Source organism: Bos grunniens, chromosome 19, assembly GCF_055505025.1.
Source record: "Bos grunniens cultivar Pamir isolate PY7600 chromosome 19, Bosgru_T2T1.0, whole genome shotgun sequence".
Classification (NCBI taxonomy): Eukaryota; Metazoa; Chordata; class Mammalia; order Artiodactyla; family Bovidae; genus Bos; species Bos grunniens.
Genome location: NC_141183.1, coordinates 7,803,160 through 7,831,055, shown reverse-complemented (window position 1 = coordinate 7,831,055; position 27,896 = coordinate 7,803,160). Strand labels below are relative to the sequence as shown.

Sequence of the window (27,896 nt, the reverse complement as noted above, 5' to 3'; positions counted from 1 at the left end):
GGCTCAGGCGGTAAAGAATCTGCCCGCTATGTGGGACCTGGGTTCCATCCTTGGGTCAGGCAGATCCCATGGAGAAGGGAACAGCTACCCACTCCACTCCAGTATTCTGGCCTGGGGAATTCCATGGACAGAGAAGGCTGGCAGGCTACAGTCTATGCAGTCGCCAAGAGTCGGACACGACTGCACCACTTTTACACATTCACAGATGAGGGAAGAAAGGTTTAGAGAGAGATTAAGCTATTTGCCCCTATCTCCCAGCCATAACGACAGAGCCAGAATTAGAGCTTGCAGTGCCATATTGCAGAGTAAAGGTTCACAGTCTTCCATGCTTCAACAGTTCTCTCTGCTCAGACTACTCGAGCGCGCCCCAAAGTCCAAAGAAGGGCACAGATCCCCATGCATCTGAGAGTTCCTGCATTACGGCCGGCTCCAGAGGATGGCGCAGACAGAGGAGGTCCCCTCCCAGGCGGGGTGTTTACTTCCTTAGGGTGGGAATCCCATCTCCCAGGTTCCCAGAGAGGAAGACACTCCGGGATGCAAAGGTCTTATCCAACGGGGTCTCCCGCGCAGGGATGCAGGAGGTGGGGGCCGGGGGAACATCTCAGGGTCCTCTATCCAAGGAAGACTGCCTCCAGGAGACCTTAACAGCTACCGCGTCCTCACGCCTCCAGGGCCCTCAGCCCTAATCCCGCCACCGCTGCAGACCCAGAATCAGCATCCACGGGCAGGCGCGCTACCACAAGTGCCCGCTGCCTGCGGGCAGGGCCGTCGGCGGCGGAGTCCGCCGCTATCCCGTCAGCCAGTCCGAGCCGGCCGGGCTCTCTGCCACCCGCGTCGTCTCGCCTCCTCTATCCCGTCCTGCTCTGCGGCGCATGGGCAAGATGGCTGCTGAGAAGCAGGTTCCTGGAGGCGGCGGCAGCGGCAGCAGTAGCGGCGGGGGCAGCGGCGGGAGCGGTGGTGGACGCAGTGCCGGAGGAGAGGAAAATAAGGAAAACGAGCGGCCTTCGGCTGGCTCGAAGGCACACAAAGAATTCGGGGACAGCCTGAGTTTGGAGAGTATCCTACAGTAGTCGGGCCTAACTCGGCAATGACTACGTGTCGATCTGGCGGGCCGGCGGGCTGGAGAGGCGGTGGGGCCGCCTCATCCTAGGCAGGAGAGGCCGAGGGGTGCACTTGCTCTCGCCCCTACTTTTTGGGCACTTAATAGTTCCAGGGTCTGCTCTTCGACTGGCTTTTCTTCGCATCTCCTCTGCTCTCCGCGCTGGGGAACGTTCTCTTCTTTCAGTCGGCACCAGAAAATTGGGCAGTTTTCGGCAGTTTCCCCGCAGTTGCCCAGTTTGGGGGGGGCTGGTGGTGGGGCTGACACAGGCCACTCTGATTAACTTGGCACCTGGGGCCGCTGAAGTGGGGAGAAGGAAACTGCAGTGTCGGCGTTTTGGCTTAATAGTTGTGTCTGACAGCCGTGGGAGAGTGCATAGTAAAAAGTACAGTTTGATGCTCTGCAAGTGGAAGCGAAGGTTGACTGTTCCAAGGAAAGGCTTATTGCCCGTTTTGAATATAAACCATCAAAAATTGTTAACGTTACTTGTGTAGTTCTCTTAATATGCCTCGTAGGCATTTTGTCTTGTCGAGAGTCATTCAGATGAGCTGTTGAGGAATCGGTTTCTAGTTTTCATCAGAGTGTATCACAGTTGAGTGTTTATGGTATTAGTTTGTGGCTTTTTGAAATGAAAATGTAGGCGAATTTGTGAAATAGTACATGTAGCTTGACTTTTTAACATACTGAAGTTTTTCAGCAGATTGAAGTTTTACTTTTTGAACTGGTGATATCCTTCCAAATGGATGTTAGATTGCTCTGATTTTACTACAGATCTTGTACACGCTGGTCTCGTTTTAGTTGTTGACATAGCCCTTTCAGTGTTCAGTGTTTTAAAATATTCCTATAAAGAAGCATTGAGGAAACTTTAGAAGAAAACTAAAACGGTAGGCAAAGGTCGTTGGACTTCCAATGTTTGGGACATAATCTTAAAATATTTTTAAAATTCTTCAAGAGGAGAATTTGGTCAGTGCCTTTTCTTTTAAAAGAAAAACGTATTTTAATGCAAACTGTGGCCTGCTTTTGTTGGCATGTGCTTGCCATAGGCGCAGACAGCATCACAGCTGTTAAGGAAAGTCAGGTTTGGCAGTCGTAGAAGGTTGTGCAAATAGACTAGTAGTACACGTCATTCATAACCCGAATCTGCTTAAATGAGTAAAAACCCTAGGTCCAGGTGTAAATCACTGGGAACCACCCCAAATGTAGTCAGCATTTATCAATAGAATCCAGCAGCTGTATTTAAATTGTTGGGTCTCGTTAATCTTCAATGACTATGGATGCCCTCCTTTTCTAGTTTGAAATAGTAACTGAAAGTTCAGGCTCTCAGGTTTTTTACATGCTTAGCCCTGTCCTCCTGAGAAGGCAATGGCACCCACTCCAGTGTTCTTGCCTGGAAGACCCCATGGACGGAGGAGCCTGGTAGGCTGCAGTCCATGGGGTCGCTAAGAGTCCGACACGACTGAGCGACTTCATTTTCACTTTTCACTTTCATGCATTGGAGAAAGAAATGGCAACCCACTCCAGTATCCTTGCCTAGAGAATCCCAGGGACAGAGGAGCCTGTTGGCCTGCTGTCTGTGGGGTCCCACAGAGTCGGACTCGACTTAGCAGCAGCAGCCCTGTCCTCTGACAAGGTAGCTATTGAAAGTGGTCACTAGAGATTTCACTAGTTAATGTACTAAGCATTTTAGAAATGTTTAATGAACTGTGATTTGATACAAACAGATTAATGGTACTAATATGGGTGAATGTTTTGGATTATTTCGATTCTTGGCACTGTAAGCTTTTCCTTAATCTTGACTCTAGTTCTTCAGATTATAAAGGAATCCCAGCAGCAGCACGGTTTACGGCATGGAGACTTTCAGAGGTACAGGTCAGTATCACTTGCAAGGTGTAGAGACATCTCTGGCCTTTTCAGACTTGGTTTGCCTTTGTTACTACCCTCACTACTGTGCCTTACCAGAAAGTATACCTGGAAAGTCTATATCAAATTCTCAAAAAGATACTTACTTTTCAAATTTAAGAAGAGCGAATCTTTTTATCCATTTTGCCTTAAGGTGTTGCAGATACATGGAAGCTGCAGGCGAAAATAACAAGGAATTTGGTGTGGGTTTTTTTTTTTTTTTTTTAAGTTTAACCATGTTACAGAATCTGGGTTATATCCCAGCTCTTGGCATTTGCTCTTCTGATTCCTGTCCTTGTAGTTTTGCTTTTTCTGAAACATGGCCTTTCGTGACCAGATTCTCTCACCTAACACATTACTCAGTGGTATTCCATTGCAGGGGTGAATCACAGTCTGCTTTTATCCCCCAGTTGAATGGCTGTTGGGACTCCAATTTTTTTTTTTCATAGTTATTATTAATCTTTTTAGTGTTCGATTTTCAATTAGATCTTTTGGTAATAAAATATAACATAAAAATGACTTTGTGTACATTTTAGTCCATATTTCTGTCTTTTAGTACATAAATGTATTTGTGTATGTGTGCTACCAAATAGTATTTTTGTTCTTCTAGTCTTTTTCTACGCTTTTTTTCCCATAAGTTTGCTCACATTGTGTATACAACTTTGTATCCTGCTCTTTTGCTGGACATTATGTATTAAGTATTTCTCCATGTTTATAAAAATGTTCTATACACGTGATTTGTATTAGTTGTGTTATAACCTGATACATATCTATATCAACTATATAGACATACCATAGTTTATTTACCTGTTCCCCTGAGTTGGTTATTTATATGGTAGCCAGTTTTATAGGCTTAAAAATTTTGTTCCCGTGACTCTCTGATCATTCCTCTTTGTATTTTTGATTATTTCCTTAGTGTAAAAGTAGACTGTCAGTTCAGGAAGTATGACCATTTTTAAGGATCTTGATAAATGGATTGCCAGAAAATTTTTACCAATTTGCTTTTCTATCCATAATGTGTGTGTTCCATTTGATTTTTATATAAAAGGGTAAGTGATAATTAAAGCATAAGTATGAATTTAAAAAGACCTATAGTTCATAGATTCAATCAGACTTTTTTTTTTTAATAACCCATTCCGTGGTAGCTTTAAGACTGAGATGTTGAAGTTACCGTTTAAATATCATTTTATATTATAAATTTTATGCTGTTTTGAGTAAGAGTGGTAAAATTTTGCATGTACTTTTACACTAGCTTAGTCAAAATACTTTTATTGCACATCTATATGTTAGGCACTGTACTAAGACATTGGGAGAAATTTGAAAATTAAATCATCTTTGTACTCAAGGAGTTTATATTAGTGAAATATGTAAGAACATGATTATAATATTCTCAAACTATAGTGGAAGTAAGAATTAAAGACTGCATGAGTACAGAAGAGAGAGGCTTGGCATAAGAGGTGGTGTTTATCGTATTTCTTGGTGATATCCTCGTTCACCTCATTTTTCTTCAGATATGCTTATAGTTCCTTTCTCCATGTCTTCCTTGTCATCACACTCTCTCCGTCAGGATGCCCCTTCTTCCCTTTTACATCCGTCAGAATCCTACTCATTCTTTCAAAGCCCACCGTAAGTCCAGTCCAGTGAAGGGGGTTAACAAGAAGAGAAAGGTTACTCATGTCACTTTGGATTTGCCATTTACCTCGTTTTTGTGGTTGCCATTTTATCTTCATGATTCTCTCCAACTTGAGTGTGGTTCTTTTTTTTTTTTTTTTTTAATTTTTTTTTTATTTCAGGTATTTCAGAGTGTGGTTCTTTGAGAATGGGCACCGTGTCCTCTGTCTCTTCATGTTTTCTGTAATTCCAGTCATATCGCCTTGCGTGTTTGCATTCAGTAAACATTTGCAAGAGGATGGTGGTATCTATAGCAACCATAAGTAGAATATCCCAAACTTTTGACCTTGCCTTATTATAGAACTTACTATTGAAAGTACTATCAGCTTAGCTGAATGGTTTTTGGTTGTGGTTTCTTACAGGGGCTACTGTTCACGTAGACAAAGACGTCTTCGGAAAACACTCAACTTTAAGATGGGAAACAGACACAAATTCACAGGGAAAAAAGTAACTGAAGATCTTCTGACTGATAACAGGTATTGACTGCTCAGTGCTGAGTATCTCTTGTTAATACATTTATTGAACAGTTAGAGTGTGACAGATGTCGTGCCACACACTTGAGTTATTTCATGTGGTTTTTGTAGCAGCTCTGTGGAATAGGCATCTTTACTACTCCTTCTCCATTATGAGGAAACTGGGACTTCCCTGGCGGTCCAGTGGTTAAAACCCTGCACTCCCAATGCAGGGGATACAGGTTCAATCCCTGATCAGGACATTAGGATCCCACATGCTGCACAGCATGGCCCCAAAAAACAAAACAAACAGAAAACAGGCTCAGAGAGACTCTGTAACTTGTTCAGAAATAACTGGTGGAATGGTAAATGTTGAAGTCAGTGATTAGACTAATAACCTCATTGGTTATTAGGTAAGGTTTCTGGAATGCAAATTTCAGTGTCTGTTCAGTTCAGTCGCTCAGTCGTGTCCGACTCTTTGCAACTCCGTGGACTGCAGCACGCCAGGCCTCCCTGTCCAGAACCAGCTCCTAGAGTTTACCCAACTCATGCCCATTGAGTCGGTGATGCCATCCAACCATCTCATCCTCTGTCATCCCCTTCTCCTCCTGCCTTCATCTTTCCCAGCAGCAGGGTCTTTTCAAATGAGTCAGTTCTTTGCATCAGGTGGCCAAAGTATTGGAGTTTCAGCTTCAGCATCAGTCTTTCCAATGAATGTTCAGGACTGATTTCCTTTAGGATGGACTGATTGGATCTCCTTGCTGTCCAAGGGACTCTTCAAGAGTCTTCTCCAACACCATAGTTCAAAAGCATCAATTCTTTGGCACACAGCTTTCTTTATAGTCCAACTCTCAACATACCTCCATGACTACTGGAAAAACCATAGCTTTGACTAGATGGACCTTTGTTGGCAAACACACCTTTGTTGGCTGCTTTTTAATATGCTGTCTAGGTTGGTCATAACTTTTCTTCCAAGGAGCAAGCGTCTCTTAATTTCATGGCTACAGTCACATCTACAGTGATTTTAGAGCCCCCAAAAATAAAGTCTGGCACTGTTTCCACTGTTTCTCCATCTGTTTGCCATGAAGTGATGGGACTGGATGCCATGATCTTAGTTTTCTGGATGTTGAGCTTTAAGCCAGATTTTTCACCCTCATTTTCATCAAGAGGCTCTTTAGTTCTTCACTTTCTGCCATAAGGGTGGTGTTATCTGCATATCTGGGTTTATTGATATTTCTCCTGGCAATCTTGATTCCAGTTTGTGCTTCATTCAGCCTAGCATTTCTCATGATGTACTCTGCATATAAGTTAAATAAGCTGGGTGACAACATACAGCCTTGACATACTCCTTTCCCAATTTGGAACCAGTTTGATGTTCCCTGTTCAGTTCTAACTATTGCTTCCTGACTTGCATACAGATTTCTCAACAGGCAGGTGGGTGGTCTGGTATTCCCATGTCTTTAAGAATTTTCCACAGTTTATTGTGATCCACACAGTCAAAGACTTTGGCAAAGTCAATAAGCAGAAGTAGATGTTTTTCTGGAACTCTCTTGCTTTTTCCATGATCCAGCAGATGTTGGCAATTTGATCTCTGGTTCCTCTGCATTTTCTAAGACCAGCTTGAACATCTGGAAGTTCATGGTTCGTGTATTGCTGAAGCCTGGCTTGGAGAATTTTTAGCATTACTTTACTAGCCTGTGAGATGAGTGCAATTGTGTGGTAGTTTAAACATTCTTTGGCATTGCCTTTCTTTGGGATTGGAATGAAAACTGACCTTTTCCAGTCCTGTGGCCTTAAATCAGTATATCTCAAGTGAAATCTGGCCATATGTAGAGTACTACCTAAGAGTTTTGTGTTTCATTGCTGAATGTATACATGGTGGTTAACGTGACAGGATTACTCTATCAAGCAGTGTGTATTAATAATCTGGGGGTCAGTTTCTCAGACTGCCTTATTTGGCTGCACCAGGTACTAGCTGTGGCATGCAGGATCTGGGTCCCTGATAAGGGGTGGAACCTGGGCCCCCCTGCATTGGGAGTGTGAAGTCTTAACCATTGTACCACCAGGGATGTCCCTCTATATCTGTATTTAAACCAAGAGCTCAAAAACAAGAGATGCCAACTTCACCTTTTAAAAGCAAGATCGTTTACATATGTGTAACTCAGCCATAAAGAGGAATGAAATCTTGCCATTTGCCACAACATGGAGGAACTTGGAGAGTATCATGTTAAATGAAATTAGAGGAAGACAAATACTGTGCATTTTCAAGTCTATGTAGAGTCTAAAAAACGACTGAACAAATAAAACAGACTCATAGAGAACAAGTTGGTGGTTGCCAGAGGGAAGGGAAGTAGGAAGGAGTCGGTAAAATAGGGGAAGGGGATTAAGAGGTAAAGACTTGGAGTCATGAAATGATTCCTCAGTCATGGTTCATGGGGATGTAATGTACAACATGGGGTATATAGTCAGTGATCCTCCTACCCTGCATGTGAAACTAACGCAGAATTTTGAGTCTGTGGTACTTCAGTAAGGGCTTTCCAGGTGGCGCAGCGGTAAAGAATCTGCCTGCAACGCAGGAGACGTAGGTTCCATCCCTATGTCAGGAAGATCCCCTGGAAAAGGGATTGGCTACCCACTCCAGTATTCTGGCCTGGAAAATCTCATGGACAGAGGAACCTGGCGGGCTACAGTCTATGGGGTCGCAAAGAGTCAGACACGACTGAGCAACTAACAACAGCAAGTCTGAGTTTGCCAAGTTTGAGGTGGTAGCAGGTTTTTCAAAGAGATGTGTCTAGTAGGTGATTAGAAACCTACCGGAGATGCTGATTTGGGAACCATGGTTGATGCTGTGAGAAGAGCAGCTCCGAGGAGGAAAGCAAAGGAAGGTGTAGGGAAAAGTTGCGAGGCCGAGGATTGTTCCTCAGAGGATACCCGAGTCTGGTGCTCCTGGCCTTTGCTGTTTTCAGTTGGCCTGTTCTGTCTCTGATTTAGGTATTTGCTTCTGGTTCTGATGGATGCTGAGAGAGCCTGGAGCTATGCCATGCAGCTCAAACAGGAAGCCAACACCGAGCCCCGAAAACGGTTCCACTTGTTGTCTCGCCTGCGCAAAGCCGTGAAGCATGCCGAGGAGTTGGAACGCTTGTGTGAGAGCAATCGTGTGGATGCCAAGACCAAGTTGGAGGCTCAGGTTAGTGTCATAACATCAGCTTTGCTTTATTGTGGAGATTAGAGATGTGACTTTAAAAATAATAATAATACAGTTAAACAGAACAGATTCTCTTTCATTGTATGTTGATAATCAGGGGAGGAAAAAACCTAATCTTGCTTTTAAAAGGTGAAGTTGGCTCTTGTTTTTGTTTTTGAGCTCCTGGATTTTAAGAATTGGCTCTAACTTTTAAGAAAGCCCATGCTTCTTTTGATATGTATGTGAAAAACTTACATCTGGGAAGTTCACAAAGTAAGAATTTTGTTCTTAATGAGTATTTGAAAAGGGATGGAAGAGATTTCAAGTTTATATTCAACTTTTGATGCTAATGGTATAGCCCAGAAGTGGGTTGTTAAATAAAACAAAGAGAGCAAATTTTCTTTATTTTGAAGTTCTCTCCTAGGAAGTAAATGAATCATAAATCACCCTCGGGTCACATTTTATTCGTGAGACACATTTTTTGATTTTTTTAGAATCAACCTGAATATCTATTCTTGATACCAGAGTTTGAAGCGAGTAGGGTTGGGCTGTACCCTGGTTCCTGGGTACTGAAGCAGTGTCTCTTTTCCCGTCACCTCACAGGCTTACACGGCTTACCTCTCAGGAATGCTGCGGTTCGAACATCAAGAGTGGAAAGCCGCCATTGAGGCTTTTAATAAATGCAAGTAAGTCCTCTGGCCCGAAGGCTGTGGCCAGTTTTGGTAGCAGTCACATGCAAGCTGCAGCTCAGCCAGTGATTGCTTCTGTGAACGTTACTACGGTTTCTTTCTTTTTGCCTTCTCTTGAGAAATGTGGGTTGTTCTCTTTCAGCCTCAGAACTTGCTGGTTCTGGTAGTTGATCTGTGTTCCTTGTGAGTTTATTTTCTTAAAGCGAGGCTGCTGTGAACCGTGATGTTCCTTGCCTGGCAGGACTATCTACGAGAAGCTGGCCAGCGCCTTCACAGAAGAGCAGGCTGTGCTGTACAACCAGCGGGTGGAGGAGATCTCGCCCAACATTCGCTACTGTGCCTACAACATTGGTGAGCGGAGCTGCACAGGGCAGCGACAGGCGGCCTGCAGAATCTGGAGGATGGCTTTAACTTTCCTCCCTTTCCCCCACGTCCATCTTTGGTGTGGGTTTGCATTGATGAAAAGAGTACAATTGTCCGCATCAGCTCTGCTCGACATCCAGAAGGCAGTTCCCTAGCTTCAGTTTTGGCCCCGCCGTATCTGTGCTCACCCTGAGCCTTGTGAAAGGACTTAGGATTCATTGAAATGCGCTGGTGGACAGGGATGAGCTTGGAGTTGAATCTGAGAGTTCTTGAGGAAACAACCAAGACCTTTGAGAGTTTTCCACTCAGTCTCTCTCTCTTTTTCTCAGGGGACCAGTCAGCCATCAATGAACTCATGCAGATGAGATTGAGGTCTGGGGGCACTGAGGGTCTCCTGGCTGAAAAATTGGAGGTAATCTAGTATGCGCGTTCTGTGAAAAGTCTTCGGTTTGAAAAAAAGTCCAGTAAAAGAAGTAACACACAATCCCCTCATCCAGGGATAATTGCTATTGATCTATGCATATTTATACCTATCTTTAATGAAAACTTTTTGTCACTTAATTTTTTTTTTTTTTTTTTTTTTGCCATGCCTTGTGGCTTGTGGGATTTTAGTTCCCTGCCCCAGGGATATGTAATATGTTAGTTACAGGAAGAGACAAACGATAGTCCCCAGTGAGCTTCACCTTGATCACTCACATCCACGGTTGAAGCTTTAACATTTTATAACTACTTTCTAGGCATTGATCACTCAGACGCGAGCCAAGCAGGCAGCCACCATGAGTGAAGTGGAATGGAGGGGCAGGACGGTTCCCGTGAAGATCGACAAAGTGAGGATCTTTTTACTGGGCTTGGCCGACAACGAGGCCGCCATCGCCCAGGTGAGGAGCTGGGCCTGTTCTGTTCTCTTGGTGCGTCTGCAGGTTGTCCTTGTGTGTTGAAGATATGATATTTTGTTGCTGATTAGGATTTGGGTAACCATCTCAAGATGCATGCTCTTGAGTAGAACCCTTTTGAAAGCTGAGTTTATCGAGGAGTTTTCCTGGGTAGAGGCCAAAGAAATTGACAGTGACAGCCTTCGGTGAAAATGGGAGTGGCAGAGGGCTGCTTCAAGTCAGGGGTGACATTTGGCCCAGCAGGTGGTGCAGCAGCGTGGCTGTCGGTCTTGTGTCTCTCTGACCTCTCATCCTCACCTTCCAGCCCTGAAGGGTCACCTCTTGTCCCTGGGTCCTTGAAAGACAGCCTGGCTAAACCCGATCTGCTTGTTTTACGTGTGGTATTTATGCAGTATTCATGCAGAGCTGTACTGCCCGATGCTCCTGCTGACATAATTATTACCTGATTGTGGGTGTGAACACCCAAATGAGTTCCAGAAGAGAAGAGATTCCGGTGATCTTGGTTTGTTTGGAGTAGACAGTGATGAGGCGTTTTTTAGAGTTCTTTCTCTGTATTAGGCGAAGAACATCTGAAAAAAAGACCACGCTACTCCCTGTGTCTCCAGCCTCAGCAGGGACCAGTGGCGTTTCATGAGACTTCACAGCAGGCTGCTGTCTCTAGAGGGATATGTGTGTGAGGCGCTTTGCTAGTTGTGCTGATGGGTTGTTAAGTATCCAGGTCTTTCAGTGACTTGTTCCAAAGTGGCTCCTTTGGTTGGGGGTAGCTTTCAACAACTGAAGGATTTCTTTGCGCCTTTTGTCTGTATTGCATATGGCCCCTCACCTCCCCCTTTATTTGCTTACAGGACAGAAGATTAGAACAGTACTGGAAAGTTGAGTTTTCATTCATCTAAAGGACTAAACTTTTTCTGAGAGCATTTCATTGGCACTTAAGAGTATAGAGGTCTCTCTTCTTGACTAGGGCTGATAGCACCCATTTAAATTATGCAGCTGGATACATACTGGAAGGAGAGAACTGCCACAGATCTGTGCCAGGCATCAGTGACAATCGGGTAGGAATTCTGGGTAGAATAGGGAGCGGGGAGGGAGGGGGGCCAATGGGGGCAAATAAAATAGAGACTCCTAAGGAACGGGGCCACAGACACAGACCAGGTAAAGGACAGGACAAGGTAACATTTACTAAGTAACTTTAAAAGTTATTCATGCTTGCCATTTATACAATAGAAGTGTTTATAAGAGATCAGCCTACAGTCTGACTTCCTGTATACCTTCGCTGATACTGCATTGTACTAAAAAGGAAAATAAGCCCTTCATGTTTGCAAGATATCACTTTTTTGTTAGAATTAGACTGAGATCCAATTTCACATTTTTTTCACTAACATGTTGTAAGGATTTTTCATGTTCTGACAAATTATTTCACCAAATTTTTTATTACCTGGTAGTCACCTGGACAGACACCACAGAGACAAGCAGGAGTGTAATGATCCTCCTTTATGTCCTGGATGCACTGCTTAACGCTCTCATGTGTTTCTCTCTTCCACCCTGTGAGGTGGGTGATGCTCATTTTACGGATGGGAAAGCTGTCACCTGTCCATAACCATATCTGATAGAAAGGAGTGCCTGCATTTGAAACCATACCCTTTTGAATCCAAAGCTCGTGTTCCTTGAAGTTTCCCACATAGCCTTAGATTCATCAGGAAGGTTAGGAACAGGATCGTTTTGCATGGTTTTGGTGAAAAGCTACATGTAATTTCACTTAACAGAAAAGCAGAGTCCTGGGCCCCTGACTGAAAAAGTCGAATTTTAATGGAAATCTTAATGGAAAAAAGTAGTCCTTCACAGGAGAATCCTCTCCACTTCAGAAGGTTACTGAGGGTAGGGGTTTCCCACGTGGGAGGAGAAGACACAGGCGTGTTTTATCTGAATTTACCTTTCTTTTGCTTTTTTACAAATAGAGAATAAAATTTAAATGGGGGAGGTGTTTTTGCCTTATTCATAAAGTAATTCAGATTGGGCTAAATTAGACCAGGTGAAAAGCATCTCACAATTGCACATGAAGCTGTTGCCTTTACAATTGAAGATCACTTCAATCGCATGGTGACTAGTTGAGCTTTGTGCACATATTAAAAGGATTACTCTCAAACTCGGGTTTTGGTGTAGGTGAAGGGCTGACTTGTGGATCTCCAGGTCATAGTCCCCTTTACAAAGCAGTTCAAAGAAATTCCCTAGTGGTACAGTGCTTGGGAGTCTGCCTTGCAGTGCAGGGAACACCAGTTCAGTCCTTGGTTGGGGAACTGGGATCCCACACGCTGCGGAGCAGCTAAGCTCGCACAGCACTAGAGACTGGTGTGCCGCAGTGAAAGAGCCCACGTGCCCAAACTACAACCTGATGCGGCCAAGTAAGTAAATACTAAAAAAACAAGATTGGCCAGCGTTTTGATAATATTGGCAAGAAAAAGCAGTGACATGAGCCTTGAATAGATAAAGATTCTCGTGGTCAGTCTTCTCATCGCGGCTGCCGTTAGCTTTGTGTTCCCACCTCACCTTCAGTGTGCACGTTTCTGTTGTTAAATATGTTCTTTTTAAAAGTCCTTTATACAGATAATGGCAGGTGGTTTTGTTTAGGGTTGGTGTCAGGGTTATACATACCTTGTAAAACAAGTTTGGAGATGTTCCCTCCTCTGCTTTCTGAAAGAGTATGTAACTTTTTGTTTTCTCCTTAAATGGTCGTTATAATTCACTAGTGATACTATTGGGCCTGGAGTTTTCTTTGTGGGAAGATTTTTATAATTTGTTTTTGCTTGTTTTAAAAAATATATAATTCCTTTACGAGTTGGCGGGCTATTCAGATTTTCTGTTTAATCTTGTGTCGGTTTGGATTTTATATTTCTAAAGTAATGTATTAATTTCATGTAAATTGTTGGTTTTATTGACAGTTTATAATATCGTCTTATTATAGTGTTCGTAGAACCTGTAGTGTTATCTTCTGTTAAGTGCCTGGTTAATATGCTGATTGTGGTGAATACAGTTAATTGTGGTCTTTAAGGCTCTTATGGTGAATTAGGATCGCTTGAATATCCGAGACCTTTAAATAATTTGATTGAGCAAACAAAATGTGTATTAATCCCAGGAATCCCATTAAAGTTTTAACCTTAAAAACAGATACATGCCTGATAATGCTGCGTCACACATACACCAGGTCAAGCCAGTAAGGAAATAATTTAAGTACAGTGTCAAATGAAGTTTGGTTAAACCCTTAGGTTTCAGGCGTAGCTCCGTGGCTGATTAACTGTGTACTGAATTGGATGAGCCCTGGGTTATTATGCATGGGAAAGGCCCTTTGGCTACTCGGAGCTAATCTCCAGAAGAACTGCGTGCTCGCTGGCGCACTTGGCAGGCGATTGGCCAGTTCTCCTTATTGCATCGAGTTGTCCTCTGCCCAGGAGACAGGGCTTCTCACTGCCGTGTTTCCTAGCCCTGCTGCTGTTGGTGTTTCCCACCCTCTGGGAACTGGGTTGGAGGAATCTGGTAGCCCCCCGCTTCTTGGTTGCTTGTAGAGGTTTTTATGACCTTTAAATACTAAAACAACAGTTTACTGAAAAGCAAGAAGAAAGAAATAATTCAAGGAGATAATACTAAACTGCAAAGACTGGAGCTGAGACTTAATCAACTGCCAAAATCCAGCTGCAACAGCCTTCCTTTCTTTAGCCAAGCTTTAGATGTTCATGTCTTTAATATTGTCTTACTTTCTCGTTTGTTTTTATTTTGCTTTGTTAATACTTGATCACGCCTGAATTGTCTTGGTGGTGATTTGAGGATATCATGCAGCTGGGGGTGGGGGCAGGTTAAAAATGTCTATAGGTTTGATGATTCTTATCCTCAGGTTATGACTAATACTTTAATATTTGACTGGAAGGAGATCACTTCTCCTTTTTGTTAAAAAAAACAGTCTATTTTTACGTGAGGTTTGTGTCCTCTTTACTCGATTTCTGTTTGTTTTTTCCTAGACCTCACTGTGCCGAGGGAGGCTGGGCTCCCATTCCCTTGGTTCTCCTACAGGTGTGGTGGAGAATGTGGTTGGACTCACGTTGCTGTCTCTGTCACACCAAGTAGACAAGTGAAAACTGTCTGGGAGCTCTGTCTTTAAGAGCTGAGGGCCTCGCCTCAGGACACACACAGCTGGTTTTCCTCGGCCTTGAGACGTGCCTTGGTGCTGTGGAACAGCACTTCTGAGAGTGTGTGAAGTTGATCTCAAGCTTGTTTATTAGTACTGCCTTGGAGAAGGCAATGGCACCCCACTCCAGTACTGTTGCCCGGAAAATCCCATGGACGGAGGAGCCTGGTAGGCTGCAGTCCATGGGGTCGCTAAGAGTCAAGACACAACTAAGCAACTTCCCTTTCACTTTCCACTTTGATGCATTGGAGAAGGAAATGGCAACCCACTCCAGTGTTCTTGCCTGGAGAATCCCAGGGACGGAGAAGCCTGGTAGGCTGCAGTCCCTGGGGTCGCACAGAGTCGGACACAACTGAAGCAACTTAGCAGCAGCAGCAGCAAAATGTGTTACTTCTGGGCTACGGGTTTCTCCCTGTCACAGGTCCACACGGGAAGGTCTAGGCCGGCCACAAATTCTTCTGCAGGGAGTTTGCTCGTGTGTGCGAAGCTGTTCTTGCTGGTTCCGTGGCAGACCTGAGCCGTGTGCATGTGGGTCCTGAGGGACCCTCCCTCTGCATACACGTGGAGAGGTGTTTCTTGCTCCACCATCCCTTCAGGATTACCTTTGCCTCCAAGATAGGTTTACAGAATAAGAGTGAAGTAGCAACATGTGTTTCAGGCTTCCTCTGTGGACATTTTGCTCAGCCCAGGGAGAACCGGGAGAGGTTCTGCTCCAGAGATGAGCGGTCTCTGTCCCTGCGCAGTGTGTCTGCATAAGAACAACACAGCCGACGGACGGCCTGTGATCCAGATCGGCCTTTCCCTTCATTGTGGTTTAAGACCTTTGTAAGATCCCAGGGGAATGAAGAATTTTCTGGAAGCAGAGGGAAGGGAGATTTGCTGCTGTTCAGTACCTTAATGCAGAGTGTCCTTATTCAAAGGGAATGAAGGTACTACCTGGCAGGAAAGAGATACAGCATTTTCACATCAGATTAATTTTTTTCACTTGAGCCGTTTCTTCCCTAGGAAAGGAGGCAGGTCCCAAGTAGCTGGTAAAACCAGTTGGCCCCTTTCTTCTACTTAAGCACTCACTGCCCCAACTGCTGAACCCCCCAATCTTAAAAGGGTGTCGCTGGCATGTTTGCTGGATTGCATGATACCAGGCTGGTGCTGGAGTTCATCTTGCCTGCTCACGACGTGGCTCTGGTATGTGTGTGGCTGGTCCGGGTCTGTTTTCACATCTTATTCCAGTTGTTAACTCTGCAGCTGCCCCGTTCCACAGGATTTATACTTTGAAAAACTTGGCTAGTTTGATTACATGAGTACGAAGAATCTTGCTGACTTGAGATCCTTAACGGTGTTTGGTGTGAAGTGTGTTTCTCCAGAGCCGGGCTGTCTGGTACGGTAGCCACCTGAACACATACGGCTGTTTACGTTGATTAAACTTCCGGGTGCTCAGCAGCCACCTGTAGCTGACGACACCACACTGGACCACGCAGGGATGTCACTGTCACAGAAAGTGCCAGTGAACAGCCCTGCTCTAGCCTGCAGTGTGTTAATGGTGTCTGGGTTTGCCTTTATAAATTTATAGAATAGCCATGCCCCTGATTTGTTCCTAAGTTACTGAACAACAAGAAAGTCAAGTAACTGCTGCTGCTGCTGCTAAGTCGCTTCAGTCGTGTCCGACTCTGCGACCCCATAGACGGCAGCCCACCAGGCTCCCCTGTCCCTGGGATTCTCCAGGCAAGAACACTGGAGTGGGGTGCCATTGCCTTCTCCGAAGTCAAGTAATGTATAAATAGAAAAATATGTTTGATTTATATTGGGTAATTTACAAGGAAGTTTTGTTTTGTTTTTTTCTTCCCCACACTGGAAACTGGGAAAAACATGAGAGCTCTTAAGAGAAGAAAAGGTTTTTCTGAAGGCCCCTCCCAACCATATCTTAAAGGAGTGGGCAGTACTGGCTTTTCTTTTGAGCTTTTCTGGAGGTCAGTTGAATGTCAAGAGATCAGATTGAATGTTAGTTTCTGTGGAAAGTCAAATATAATTATGGGAATGTTGATGTTCTAATGTCAGAGTGGGTCTGCCAGTAACACAAGTTTATCTCCTTTCTGCTTTTTGTCCATTCCCACCTGCTTAGTCAGATTCTTTAGGATGATAATGTGGTTTGGCAGGTATTCAGTTAATGAATCACTTTTTGCCTTATCCTGGTTGGCTAGCAAAGGGGCAACGCCCTGTGCTCTGCAGAGACTGTTGTTAAATGCTTGTCAACTTCATCTGCCCTGAGATGTTCTCAGCATAGCCGTATGGAATAACTCCTGTATGCAGGAAAACCTCATGTGCATTTAGGAGAGAAATATATCTTTGGTTGGTTATTGATTAGTAATGTCACTCACCTACTTGGGACTTAGAGAAATCCAGTATCTACAACTCTGTTGGCTTACATTTGCAAGGGAAAGAAACTTGTGCTGTGCATCACTCTGAGGTGGCAGTGCCCCAAATCTAGTCCATAAAGCTCCCCTGAGATGCCAGGTGCTGAGCACAGGTAGAGGCATTGAAGGAAAACAGTAGAAAGTTCTACGCTAGAGGAAAGATGAAAGCCTCTGTCGGTTGACGGTTTAGATCAGTGCTATCAATGCTTTTTCGGTATGTTCACTTTATATATACACTTCTCATTTCCGTACAAATTAATGAATAAGACCATAAGGAACATTGTATATGATAAAGAATATTAACAGTTGAAATGATCTCTGATCCAGGCTGTTTTTTGGTTGGATGTGTGTATTTGTGTCTAACGGGAGGAATCAAAGCGCCATCATGCCCTCCTCCCATCAGAATACCATGACTTACTCAAAAAGAAACTCTTTCACCACCTTCTGCCTTTGTTTAGGCTGAGAGTGAAGAAACCAAGGAGCGTCTGTTCGAATCCATGCTCAGTGAGTGTCGGGACGCCATCCAGGCCGTGCGGGAAGAGCTCAAGTCAGATCAGGTAGGACTCTGAGCTGAGTCCCAGCTCTTGCTCTGAGTGAGGTCCTCTTTGGTCTGTGTGTCTCGTTCCCAGGCAGGGTCTCTTAGCCACTGTTGTATTTAGATGTGGCGATTGGCTGACCAACAAGAGAAGCCTCCTCTGGGCTCCACCAGGATGAGAAACTCTTTTCCCTCTGTCCTGCTTCTCCTAATGGCTTCATGTTTTACCTGTTGAGCCTCTGGTCTCAAATCCATATCTCCAGGTGGATTTCTCTAGCACTCCCTTTTTCTAATAATATCACTGTGATTCATTCAGGCATCTAGGCTGAAAACCTCAGAACCATTTTTGTCTTTCTTCCCTGTTGCCAAAAACCCTGTTTATTCTCCCTTTGTAATTTCCCTCTCCCTTTGTTCATTCCACCTGTCTCTATTTTTTCTGTTATGTCTGGACTCGTAGAGAAGACACCTGATTTTTCTGTCCAGGCTAATCAAGAGATCCTTAATGTCTCCACATCTGTAAGGTCTCCTGCTGTGTAAGGTCACATCTTCACAGGTTCCTCTCTTTAGGGCCATTCTTCAGTCAACCAGGAAGGCAGGAGCTGACAGCACGAGGCATAGACCTTGGGTCTAAGACACAGGTCCTAAAACGGAGCCGTGGCCTGCGGACCGTCTGCTTTAATGCTTTGAGTCTAAACACTGGACACAGGGGCCAGGAGGCCTTCCTGGCCGTTACTCTGAGTTCTCGTACACGTCTGGTTTTTCTTTGTCAGTGGAAACTGAGTGACCTTGTTGTTCCAGAAAAGCCCAGGAGTTCTCTGATATTTGAGGACCTCAACTTCCTAGAGTCTGTGCCTGTGTTGCAGGGCACTTTGAGGTCCACACCATTGAATGAGGTGGTCAGAGCCAAGGACGTAATCAGCCATTTTGTCTCTACCTTCTTACTTTCTGCAGAAACAGAGAGATTACGCCCTAGACGTGGAGTCGGGGAAGGTATCTAACCTTCAGTACCTGCACAGGTAAGAGATGTGACATTTTTACTTTTTAACCCTGCATGATGTGTCTTTGGAACAAAAGAGTATCCACAGTGTTTATGCACGTTATAGTTTATCGATACATATTAGAATATGAATGCATCTGTGCACATTTTCGCATACGAGATTTGCACATGTATATTATTCTAGTATCTGTATGATTTCCTGTTTTGTACAACAGAAGAACTGGAATGTAACCGATAACTTTGAAGTTCCCTGTGGCCCCCTTGCTGATTCCTCCCCCTCTTCTAGAGCTCACCGCTCTCCTTCTAGGAGCGCCAGGCTCCTAGAGTGACTCTCATCTGCGTTCTGAATGGCTTATTTTGTCCTGTCCACATTTAAGTTCAAGTTCAGCCCAACTTTAATTCCATCTAGAGTTTATTTTTGAGTGCAGTAAGGATCCGCATCACCTTTTTCCACGAGGGTGACAGACTGTTCCAGGGTGCGATTTATGGGCCGGTTTGTCCTTCCCCGCTGGCGTGCAGGCGGACGTTCCACACTCCCTGCGCGCTCGCTGTCTGGACTCTCTGCTCTGCTGATTTGTCTGTCTGCACTGACACCAGCGCCGTGATTTACTGTAACTTTATCATAGGTCTTGGTGTCTGGTCCAGCACGTCATCCCCCCACCCCCACCCCACCAGCTTTCTCCTCGGGCACATCTTGATTGTTTTTATTCATTTGCTCTTTCATACCCATTTTCAAATGGCCTTGTCAAGTTTAAGTTTTTTAAAGATGGGTCATTTTGTTTCACAGAAGAAAGGAGGAAGCACTTCTCCCCAGGTGCTCTTTCCGTGTGACCTTGAAATTTTTAATGTCTTAGTCACTGCTTACAACTTTTTAGTGAACCTGGCAATATTTTCAGTCATTCCCAACCCCCACCCCCGGCCATTTTAATAAAAACAAAACCAAAAAAAACTCCTCTCCCTGCCTTAATCTCCATTCTTAGAGAATTTGGTATTATGTCACATTGACTGCCTTATGTTTCAGATGCACAGAATATTAGCAGGAACAGTCCTTATCTCCCTTCTGTTTCAACAAGCCCATGAGAAACAAGGCTGTAGGAGCTTAGGGGACGTGTTGGTAGTTAACAGCCACCAAGAGGCAAAGGCAGTTGTCAGCCTCCTAGCCTTGAAAGACCAGGAGAGCTTCAGCGGGGCTCAGGACACTTCCACACTGTGAAGCCCCCTTGCCCTGGATCTGTCTTCCCGCCTCCACATGTAGCTGGTATAGGGATGGTGAGCAGTTAGGACCAGAGGCCAGCTTTGGGATGGATTAAAGTCAGGAATCCAGTAGCTCTTGTATTTTAATAAAGCTCTGGTATCTTAATAAAAATGTATCTAGATCCCTGTTCCACTCAGTGAATAACAGTTATTTGTTTTGAGAGTCTGAGTTTTCTGCAGAGCTCTAGGAAAGCCCATCTCATGACTTCTCAGATGCGGCCACTTTCGAGGATCCCCTGGTGGCCCAGGGTTAGTTAGGACTCTGTACTTTCAATGAGGGGCACAGGTCCAGTCCATGGTCAGGAACTCAGTTCCCACAAGCCTCACGGTGCAGCAAAAAGCAAAAGAAGGGGCCAGTTTTAAGTCTTTAACAAATTCTTTTGGTATTTACTTGCATGTGTCTAAATGATGTGTGTACGTTGCTACTTCTTGATCTTGGCTTTTAGCGTTTATTACCACTTTGTTCTACAGCCGCTCACCAGTTCTACTCCTGCTCTTCACCCTGAGCCCTCTGGCCTTCCACCTGACTCCTACACAAGCTCTCTCATTTCTGATGCTATTTTATTTATTTAGTCCTTATTTTAGGAACTAGCTTGCTATCCATCTCTCATCTTAAGGACCAGCAGTGTCCTCTGAAATTGGTAACTCTCTAAAGATATAGAAGATATAATTCAAATTAAAATCAAATTTTGTCGTAAGGCCTCATACGGGTCCCCTGCGAGTTCGCCACCGAACAGCAGCCAGAGTTGAAGGCCCTTGGAGGTTGAGGCCCAGGCCTGCCAGCCCTGCCGGGTGACATGCCCTCAGCCCCACAGCTCCCCAGAGCAGCCCAGCTTGTGGTCCAGTGCTCTTCCCAGCACATCCGCTTCCCTGAGCATCACCTGAGCTGACGTGTGGTCCATTCCAGCTATCTGACGTACATCAAGCTGTCAACAGCGATCAAGCGGAACGAGAACATGGCTAAAGGGCTGCAGAAGGCCCTGCTGCAGCAGCAGCCGGAAGATGACAGCAAGCGCGCCCCTCGGCCCCAGGACCTGATCCGGCTCTATGACATCATTCTGCAGGTGACCCCAGAGGGCTGGGAAAGCCTGTCCTGTGCGTGGGTTGGCTACAAAATGACATAGCAAAAGGGTTGTGATAGCCAGGAGCTGTTGGTGACTCGGTGAAAGACAGCAGTTCTTGTTTTCATACCAGTTCAGCCGTCCATAAACCTGATATCCAGACATATTGATGTGTTTTGTTGTTGTTTAGAGTCTTAGTCATGTCTGACTCTTCTGTGACCCTGTGGTTTATAGCTTACCAGGCTCCTCTGTCCATGGGATTTCCCATGGACAGAATACTGGACTGGGTTGCCATTCCCTTTTCCAGGGGGTCTTCCCAGCCCAAGGATCAAACCCATGTCTCCTGCATTGGCAGGCTGGTTCTTTACCACTGAGCCACCGGGGAAGCCCATGTGGATGTGCAGACACGAGTAAACCCCCTGGTATTCATTCACTGAGCACTTCCTGTGCAGGCTGGTCGCCCACGTGTCTTGACGTGTCCTGGGACCTGAGGCCACACTGCCTCGGCCCCCCTGGGAGCTCATGGGTGAGGGAGTTTGAGACCCCTGCCCACAGTCAAGGTGTCTGTGTAGGCGCCACACAAGCGGGCCATCTGAAATAAGAGTTCAGAGCCAGAGGGATCCCCTCCAGCTGAGCGGGTCCAGGGAGTCTCTGAAGAAGGTGAATTGTGACTGAGAGAAAGGCCACGTGGGCTCAGGGTCAGGAGGGCGGAGGTGACCCCAGGTGAGGCTGCGGCTGAGTCATTCGTCACAGACGTCCCCGTTATCTGAAGCCCAGGCTCGCTCTTTCTGCCCACGTCTGTCCTTCCACATCTTCTGTCAAACACTCAGTGCGGGTCCCCCTTTTCATGAGTTTTCCTGTTACATCTTTTGTGCAGAATTTGGTGGAATTGCTCCAGCTTCCTGGCTTAGAGGAGGATAGAGCCTTCCAGAAAGAGATAGGCCTTAAAACTCTGGTCTACAAGGCTTACAGGTAAGTTCCCCTGGGATGGGCAGGGCTCCCCTCAACCATTGGAAGGTTCTAGAAGCTTTGGGAGCACGTCCCTGGAAGGTTGGGTTTTGGTTTTTGAAAGACATGAGCAGAGATGAACGGTTATGACCTAGACATGTGGGCGGTGTAGGTAGCATTTGCAGCTGGACAACGTCCCTCCTTCCTGCCTGTCTTCATCTTCCTTCCTGTGCCTTAGGAATTACAGCTTTTTTGCAGAGTTAGCAATAAGTAAAAGACAGTGGGTCAGCTTTGGACCTACACTGTCAGTCAGCTCCAGTTTCAGGGAGGAGTCTGCGGGTTAGCCTGGCAAACTGGAACAGTGAAAATGGTGAAATCTCCCACCCCAGGGAATGAGCCTGACATTAAGAGACTTGACCATTTATTTAGCCTAAACAGCAAGGAAAGCCTTGATCTTGGGTGATCGTTGCTTAAGAATACTGTGGCTCTTTCCTTCCATCAGGTGTTTCTTCATTGCTCAGTCCTACGTGCTGGTGAAGAAGTGGAATGAAGCCCTCGTCCTGTATGACAGGGTCCTGAAATACGCAGACGAAGTGAATTCCGACGCCGGAGCCTTCAAGAACAGCCTCAAGGTAAGCCAGTGGCCTCGCCTGTTTCTAAGACCTGAGCAGTTGGCCGTGAGGCTCTGATGCCTTCTCAGGCGGGTCCTGCTTGGTCAGCCATGGGATGTGGTGCGCCCGAGTGCCCGGGAGCTGTGGGTGTAACTCGTGGCAGCGTTCCAGGCCCAAAGACGACTCAGGTACTAAGAGAGACGGCCTTCACCTGGTGCACCGCCCCAGAGCACTGTTCAGGCTCGGCTCCGTGTTAGAACTGCTTCCAAGGTGGATGTCTGGCTCTAATTGGTGTGGGATAAGAACTGGGGTTTTTATAATATTTATTTACTTTTTTGCACTGAGGCTTTTTTAAGCCCTTCAGTGATTCTACTCTGCAGCCAAGTGGAGAATCACTGGTGAAGCCTCTCCACACGAGTGCGTGGGGACCACCAGCAGCAGCATTTGGGAGTTTGCTAGAAATGCAGATTCTCAGGCCAGGGCACAGGTCTATGGGGTCTAAAAGTGTATTTTACTTTAGCAAGACTGCCAGGTGATAGGGTGTATGTCAAAGCTTACGTGCCAAGCTGGTGTATTTTACAGATTTTTGAATGACAACTAGATTTTTAAGCTTATGGACTGCTGTGAGGTTACAGAGATTCTTAAAGCAGTGGCCCAGGGGACCCATGTATATTTTACAAGTAGAGACTATTCAGAAAAGCGGGGTTAAGGTTACTGTTACCAACGTTACAGCCAGTGTGGGAGTGTCTGCCTAGAACAGCCCTGGGCTCAGCCGTAGAGAAACTCTGGTTTCTGCCTTCAGAGAGCTTGTGGTTTTGCTGCAGCCGCAAGACTTGCATAGGACCCACCTCCGAATACAAAAGAAGGGAGCGAAATAGGAGTAGGTGGGAGGCGGGCGTGGGCAGTGGGAGGGTGACCAGTGTGGCAGCATGGTCGGGTGTGGTGGTGTTGGAATGTGGAGACAAACCAGTGTGGACGGTCTGTCTCCGGAGAGAAGTAAGAAGGGTGTCATGGAAGCCCATCTGCCCTAACATGCCAGGGTTTAGGTTAGGGGGGAACTAACAGGAAGCAGGCGTGAGGGGTGCAGCAGTATCCAGACCTGACCGATCAGTCCAGATTCTGCCAAGTGAGAAGCTGAGGCAAGAGAAGGGCTGTGAGTAGGGACTGAGGTCCTCGAGCCAGGCGGCCAGGCTCTGGGTCCCGGCCTGCGGCCACCGGGGACGTGACTGGACACGTTCTTTGGCCTCTCTGTGCTTTGTCTTCTCACCTGTAAAGTGCAGGTACAGACTGTCTCAGGATTATCATGAAGATGAAATTGACGATTGTGTGGATTGCTTAGGGCAGTGCCTGGCACATAATGCATTTGGTGTATGATAAATGTGTTAATGTTATCTTTGTCATTATTATTATTTTCAGGCAGTATTACTTAAGACATGGCATAGATTTCTCCCCTTGAAACAGGCTAGTTTCTGTGCATTGCTTTTTTTAATAGGGAAAATGTTTAAATTACCTGAAATCCCTGAAAACACCAGTCGGGTTACTTAGCTCGGGTTAGTTTGGTGCACCTCTCTGGCCCGGCCCCGGCTCACAGTTCCATGTTTTCCTCGTTGTTACAGGACCTGCCGGACGTGCAGGAGCTCATCACACAAGTGAGGTCGGAGAAGTGCTCCCTGCAGGCGGCCGCAATCCTGGGTGAGCCACACGCCTCTTCCCTGTGGCCTGTGTCCCCAGACTCCCCTTCTCTGCTGCTCCTCTTCTCTCCCACCCCCTGCACCACTGGTGTAAGACTGAAAGGGGTTGTTTCGGTTCATCTGTGAGATTTTAGTTTTTTCCTGCCATTTCCTCTGCCCCAGTGAGGCATCAGGTTATGTGGAAGAATCTAGAGGCACCCTGGCATGCGGTCCCCCTGCCTGTCCCAGGGAGCCATGCTGGCTGTGCTGGGCTGAGCATGCTGGTTCTGGGTGTGTAGTCTGTTATTGGCATGACTTGTCTGCTTTGGGTTGGAGAGGGCTGACTCCCCACAGATGGGCTGCCTTTACCCCTGGGGTTTAGGATCCAGGCGGGTGATAGGTATCATTTGAGCCTGTTGCGTTAAGTCCATGTTCTCACTGAATCCTGTGAAACTTTCAGATACAAACGATGCCCATCAGACAGAAACCTCTTCCCAAGTCAAGGACAATAAGGTAAGTCTGGGCTGTGGCTTTTGAAGAATAAACAGGATTTCGGGACTCCCTAGGAGCGTATGCTCATCTGTAGAGCAGAGGACCCTACGTTTCTCAGGAAACACCCTCCCTTCCCGCTTCTCTTACTCCGGACCTGAAAGCTGCCTGTGTAAGGTGCGCTAGGTGTCACGTAAATGGTCCCAGTAAAGTTAGGAACCTGCTGTGCACTCTGGCTAGGGGCTCTGGCTCCAACTCAGACATCGGACAGGCTTGTATCCCACTCCAGCCCACCACTCTCAGCCTCTCTAGATTTCAGTGACTCTCAGCTATGAATAAAGTGAGGACATAATAGCCCCTCACAGGAGGTTTGTGGGGATCGAATGTTCCACCGATGGGCGGTGATTAACTCTGGGTTCCTGCTTTGGTTTGACTTCCAGCCCTTGGTTGAACGGTTTGAGACCTTCTGCCTGGACCCTTCCCTCGTCACCAAGCAAGCCAACCTGGTGCACTTCCCGCCAGGATTCCAGCCCATCCCCTGCAAGCCTTTGTTCTTTGACCTGGCCCTCAACCACGTGGCTTTCCCACCCCTCGAGGACAAGCTGGAGCAGAAGGCCAAGAGCGGCCTCACCGGATACATCAAGGGCATCTTTGGATTCAGGAGCTAACCAGGCTCGTCCTCGGGGCAGGGGAGAGTCTGACTCTCAATCTGTGTTGTGAGAAAATCCCAGCAGGTTCCGTGATACTAAGTCCAGGTCCGCGTCGGCCCCGGGCAGGAGTGTACCATCCTCGGCCCCGCCTTCCTGTGTCTCGTGTGTGTACACTTCATTCCCACCCAGTGTGCTAGAAGGACACCCTGTCGTCTTCTGGTAAACGTGTGCAGGGCCCTGTGTCGTCCTCCCCCGGGGAGGGCCCTGCCACCTGGTCTCATCTGAGCCACGGTCAGGAATGTTTTCATGGGGTCCACACCTGGCCCGGCCGGGGGCTCGCATGCTTTGTCGTGTTTCTTCAGTACCATGGATGTGAATGAACTCATCCTTGCTGTGAGCACCCAGGAGCCCTTAAAGAGTTGGTCTGAGACGAGGAGACATTGGCAGCGTCACCCCAGGGTTACAGTCAGCCTTATTCCCCTCCACCTCCGAGCGAAAGTTGAGAAGTTTCAGAACAAGCAAAGAGCTCTATTTTTAGAAGAAATATGTTACCCTCAGAAATGATGAAAACAGATCTTCTATTAAAAGGCAAAGATGCTGGCTGCTCTGCCCGTTCTTTACACTCCCTCCTTCCCGTCTGGTCCCGGCTCACTCCTTGGGAGCCTTGTTGCGAAATCCTGTCCTGTCATGTGCTTCCTGGCTTCCGGGCCACGTGGGTCTGTCTGATGCCTGATAAGAGTGTAGAGGCCCTACAGGATTTCCCCACCTGTAATTTTTATATGCTGTCATATTTAGTCAGTTTCCTTCCTTACTCTTGTTTTTTCTCAGTCACTTTTTTATCTCTATTACAGCATCAGCAATAGAATTCCCAAAAGCAAGGTCGGACAACAAGGAATAAAAGTGACTTAACCATGAGATGCATGAAGCTCTGTGGGCTCAATGGTGCCGCTGTCTTCCTGGTAGACCGCGGAGGGGCTTGCCGGAAGCGGTGGGAGGGAGAGCAGCTGTGTCTGTTAGACCTGGGCATCGGCACTGGAGGTGCTTGGGGAGACACACTCCTCTCCCTCTGGGGTTTGCTTTGGGTCAGTGAGCCTCAGGAAGCGGATTTTTTTCTTCTAATTGGAAGTTTCATTATCTGTGCTATACAAGTTAGGGATATCCTTTTCTCTGTCCCTACCTCTTGAAGGTACAGCACAGATGACCTTAGGTTGAGGTCCTGGATCTTGGTCCCAAAGACCCAGTCAGTGTTCCTGACGGGCGGTGGGCAGAGTGCTGGGGACCTTGCTTCTCCCTCAGCCCTATCCCATTCCCCAGCGCCCTTGGCAGCCTCAGGCCTGGGGTATAAGGTTCTGCAGTCTCGGGAACCCAGTTCGAGGCTGCACTGTGTGGGCAGCCCTCCAGCCAACTTGGGCCAGTGTCTGTGGCACCGGGGGGGTGGGGGGGCAGGGTCCTATGATAAGGGTAGAAGGTCCTGTTCTCATCTGGGAAGGTGTCCGTTTGTCTTGCTCAGAGTAGGCCCTTCCAGGTTTTCCTACTTTCTTTAGAGTGCTGGCAACGAGAGGGAGCCAGAATCCTGGTTGGTCATTCAGACTGAGCCTTTTCTAAGCTTTCTCATGAAAAAGAAACACAGTAGGAACTCCTCTCCACACAGTGGCCCTGCTCTTCAGCCTGTGAGACCATGACCAGACGTGTTTAGTATTAAAAGCACGCATTTACCTGAGAAGACAGCCCTGCAGGGCAGAGGTCACGCTTAGCTCTCACGTCTCTTCACCTGGAATCCCCGGACATTGAACAGGCTGTGTCACTGGGGGGCAGAACCCCATCCTGTCTCAGGCCCTGGAGCGGCTGACGCGTCTCATGGGAATGGGTTCAGAGGCCCGGGGAGCAGCCATCTTCACTGGGTGGGTTCACAGGATGAATCTGCAGAAGCGACCCGCTCCTGCCTTCCCGGGGGGAGGTTGAGGGTGTGAGGGAGGGAAGTGGACACACTGCCTTGGGCGGGTCTGTCTTGCTGCTTCAGCTCATCCCTCCCGCAGGACGGGTGGCGGTGCAGTCAGCAGGATGTGGTCCTGGAAGAGTTGTCTGTCTCCCCAGATCCAAGAGGACGAGGGGAAGCTCAGCTGAGCCTACACTTGGAGAACATGCCTGAGGGCCGCTGTGTTCCTGCTTTTTATTTTCTTACCTGTCAGGTGGTGACAGTCTCAATCTGTAGAAGCGTTAGAGGTCAGAGCTCCACCAGGTCAAAGCTCTGCATGCAACCGAGAGGAATAAACGCTGAGCCTTGTGTAGGAAAGACACGATTTGGCCAAGTTTGTCATCCTTAGCTGTGTTGGCTTTGTTGGGGGACAAAGGCGGTTGGGGATGGCCAGGCCCTGCGCTGCTCAGCCTCCTGGCCCTTTGCTTTTCGCATGCACTGTTCTGCTGTACTGTCCAGTTTTCCATTAAATGAGGTGAGAATTCTTGGATTCTGTTTGAAATGAAACACTGCCAGGCTTGGTTCCACCTCTTTTCTCCGGTGGCAACCTGAGCCTTTCATCATGGCCAAGAGGTGACGGCCTGTGGGACAGCGCACCCATCCACCCTCAGTGGCCCGGACCCTCGCCGGTCTTTCCTCCCACAGCTGAGGCAATGGCTCCCCCGACCCCCCCGGAGAGGATGCCGGCTCCAGGGCAGGACCTGCTCTCTCGTCGCTGTGGTGATGCTGATCTTCCCCACGCTTGGCATCAATTACACACAAAAGCTAGTCGATCACAGGATTCTAAACAGCACGCGGCCATCTACAGCTTTGAGAAGCTTCGAACCTTCAGAGGTCTTAGGAAAATGTCCAAAGATAGCAAAAGTATGTG

At 46.8% G+C, this 27,896-nt stretch overlaps 1 protein-coding gene across 2 annotated transcripts; it reads left to right on the top strand.

Annotated features, from left to right (window-relative positions):
* Positions 1-855: 855 nt before the first annotated feature.
* On the top strand, positions 856-25,650 carry SRP68 (signal recognition particle 68). 2 transcript variants are annotated; one of them, XM_086356240.1, is made up of 16 exons: positions 856-1,056; positions 2,902-2,968; positions 5,032-5,145; positions 8,113-8,308; positions 8,909-8,991; positions 9,236-9,345; positions 9,687-9,769; positions 10,095-10,235; positions 17,294-17,392; positions 18,322-18,386; positions 20,529-20,685; positions 21,560-21,654; positions 22,133-22,262; positions 23,858-23,933; positions 24,372-24,424; positions 24,841-25,650. In XM_086356240.1, the coding sequence occupies exons 1-16, from the start codon at positions 873-875 to the stop codon at positions 25,066-25,068; spliced, it is 1,881 nt and encodes a 626-aa protein (XP_086212366.1). In that variant the 5' UTR covers positions 856-872; the 3' UTR covers positions 25,069-25,650. The 2 variants fall into 2 exon arrangements, with proteins under 2 accessions (XP_086212366.1, XP_086212368.1); XM_086356242.1 differs by lacking the exons at positions 856-1,056; positions 2,902-2,968; positions 5,032-5,145; ... (3 more) ...; positions 9,687-9,769; positions 10,095-10,235 and adding an exon at positions 12,541-12,649.
* The last annotated feature ends 2,246 nt before the right edge of the window (positions 25,651-27,896 follow it).

What these genes read in the sequence shown, in the direction of transcription:
- SRP68 (XM_086356240.1), top strand. Translation starts at nt 873, where the DNA reads ATGGGCAAGATGGCTGCTGAGAAGCAGGTTCCTGGAGGCGGCGGCAGC. An exon ending in TCCTGGCTGAAAAATTGGAG is followed by an intron (nt 9,770 to 10,094) that starts GTAATCTAGTAT and finishes ACTACTTTCTAG; the next exon opens with GCATTGATCACTCAGACGCG. An exon ending in CCTTCAAGAACAGCCTCAAG is followed by an intron (nt 22,263 to 23,857) that starts GTAAGCCAGTGG and finishes TCGTTGTTACAG; the next exon opens with GACCTGCCGGACGTGCAGGA.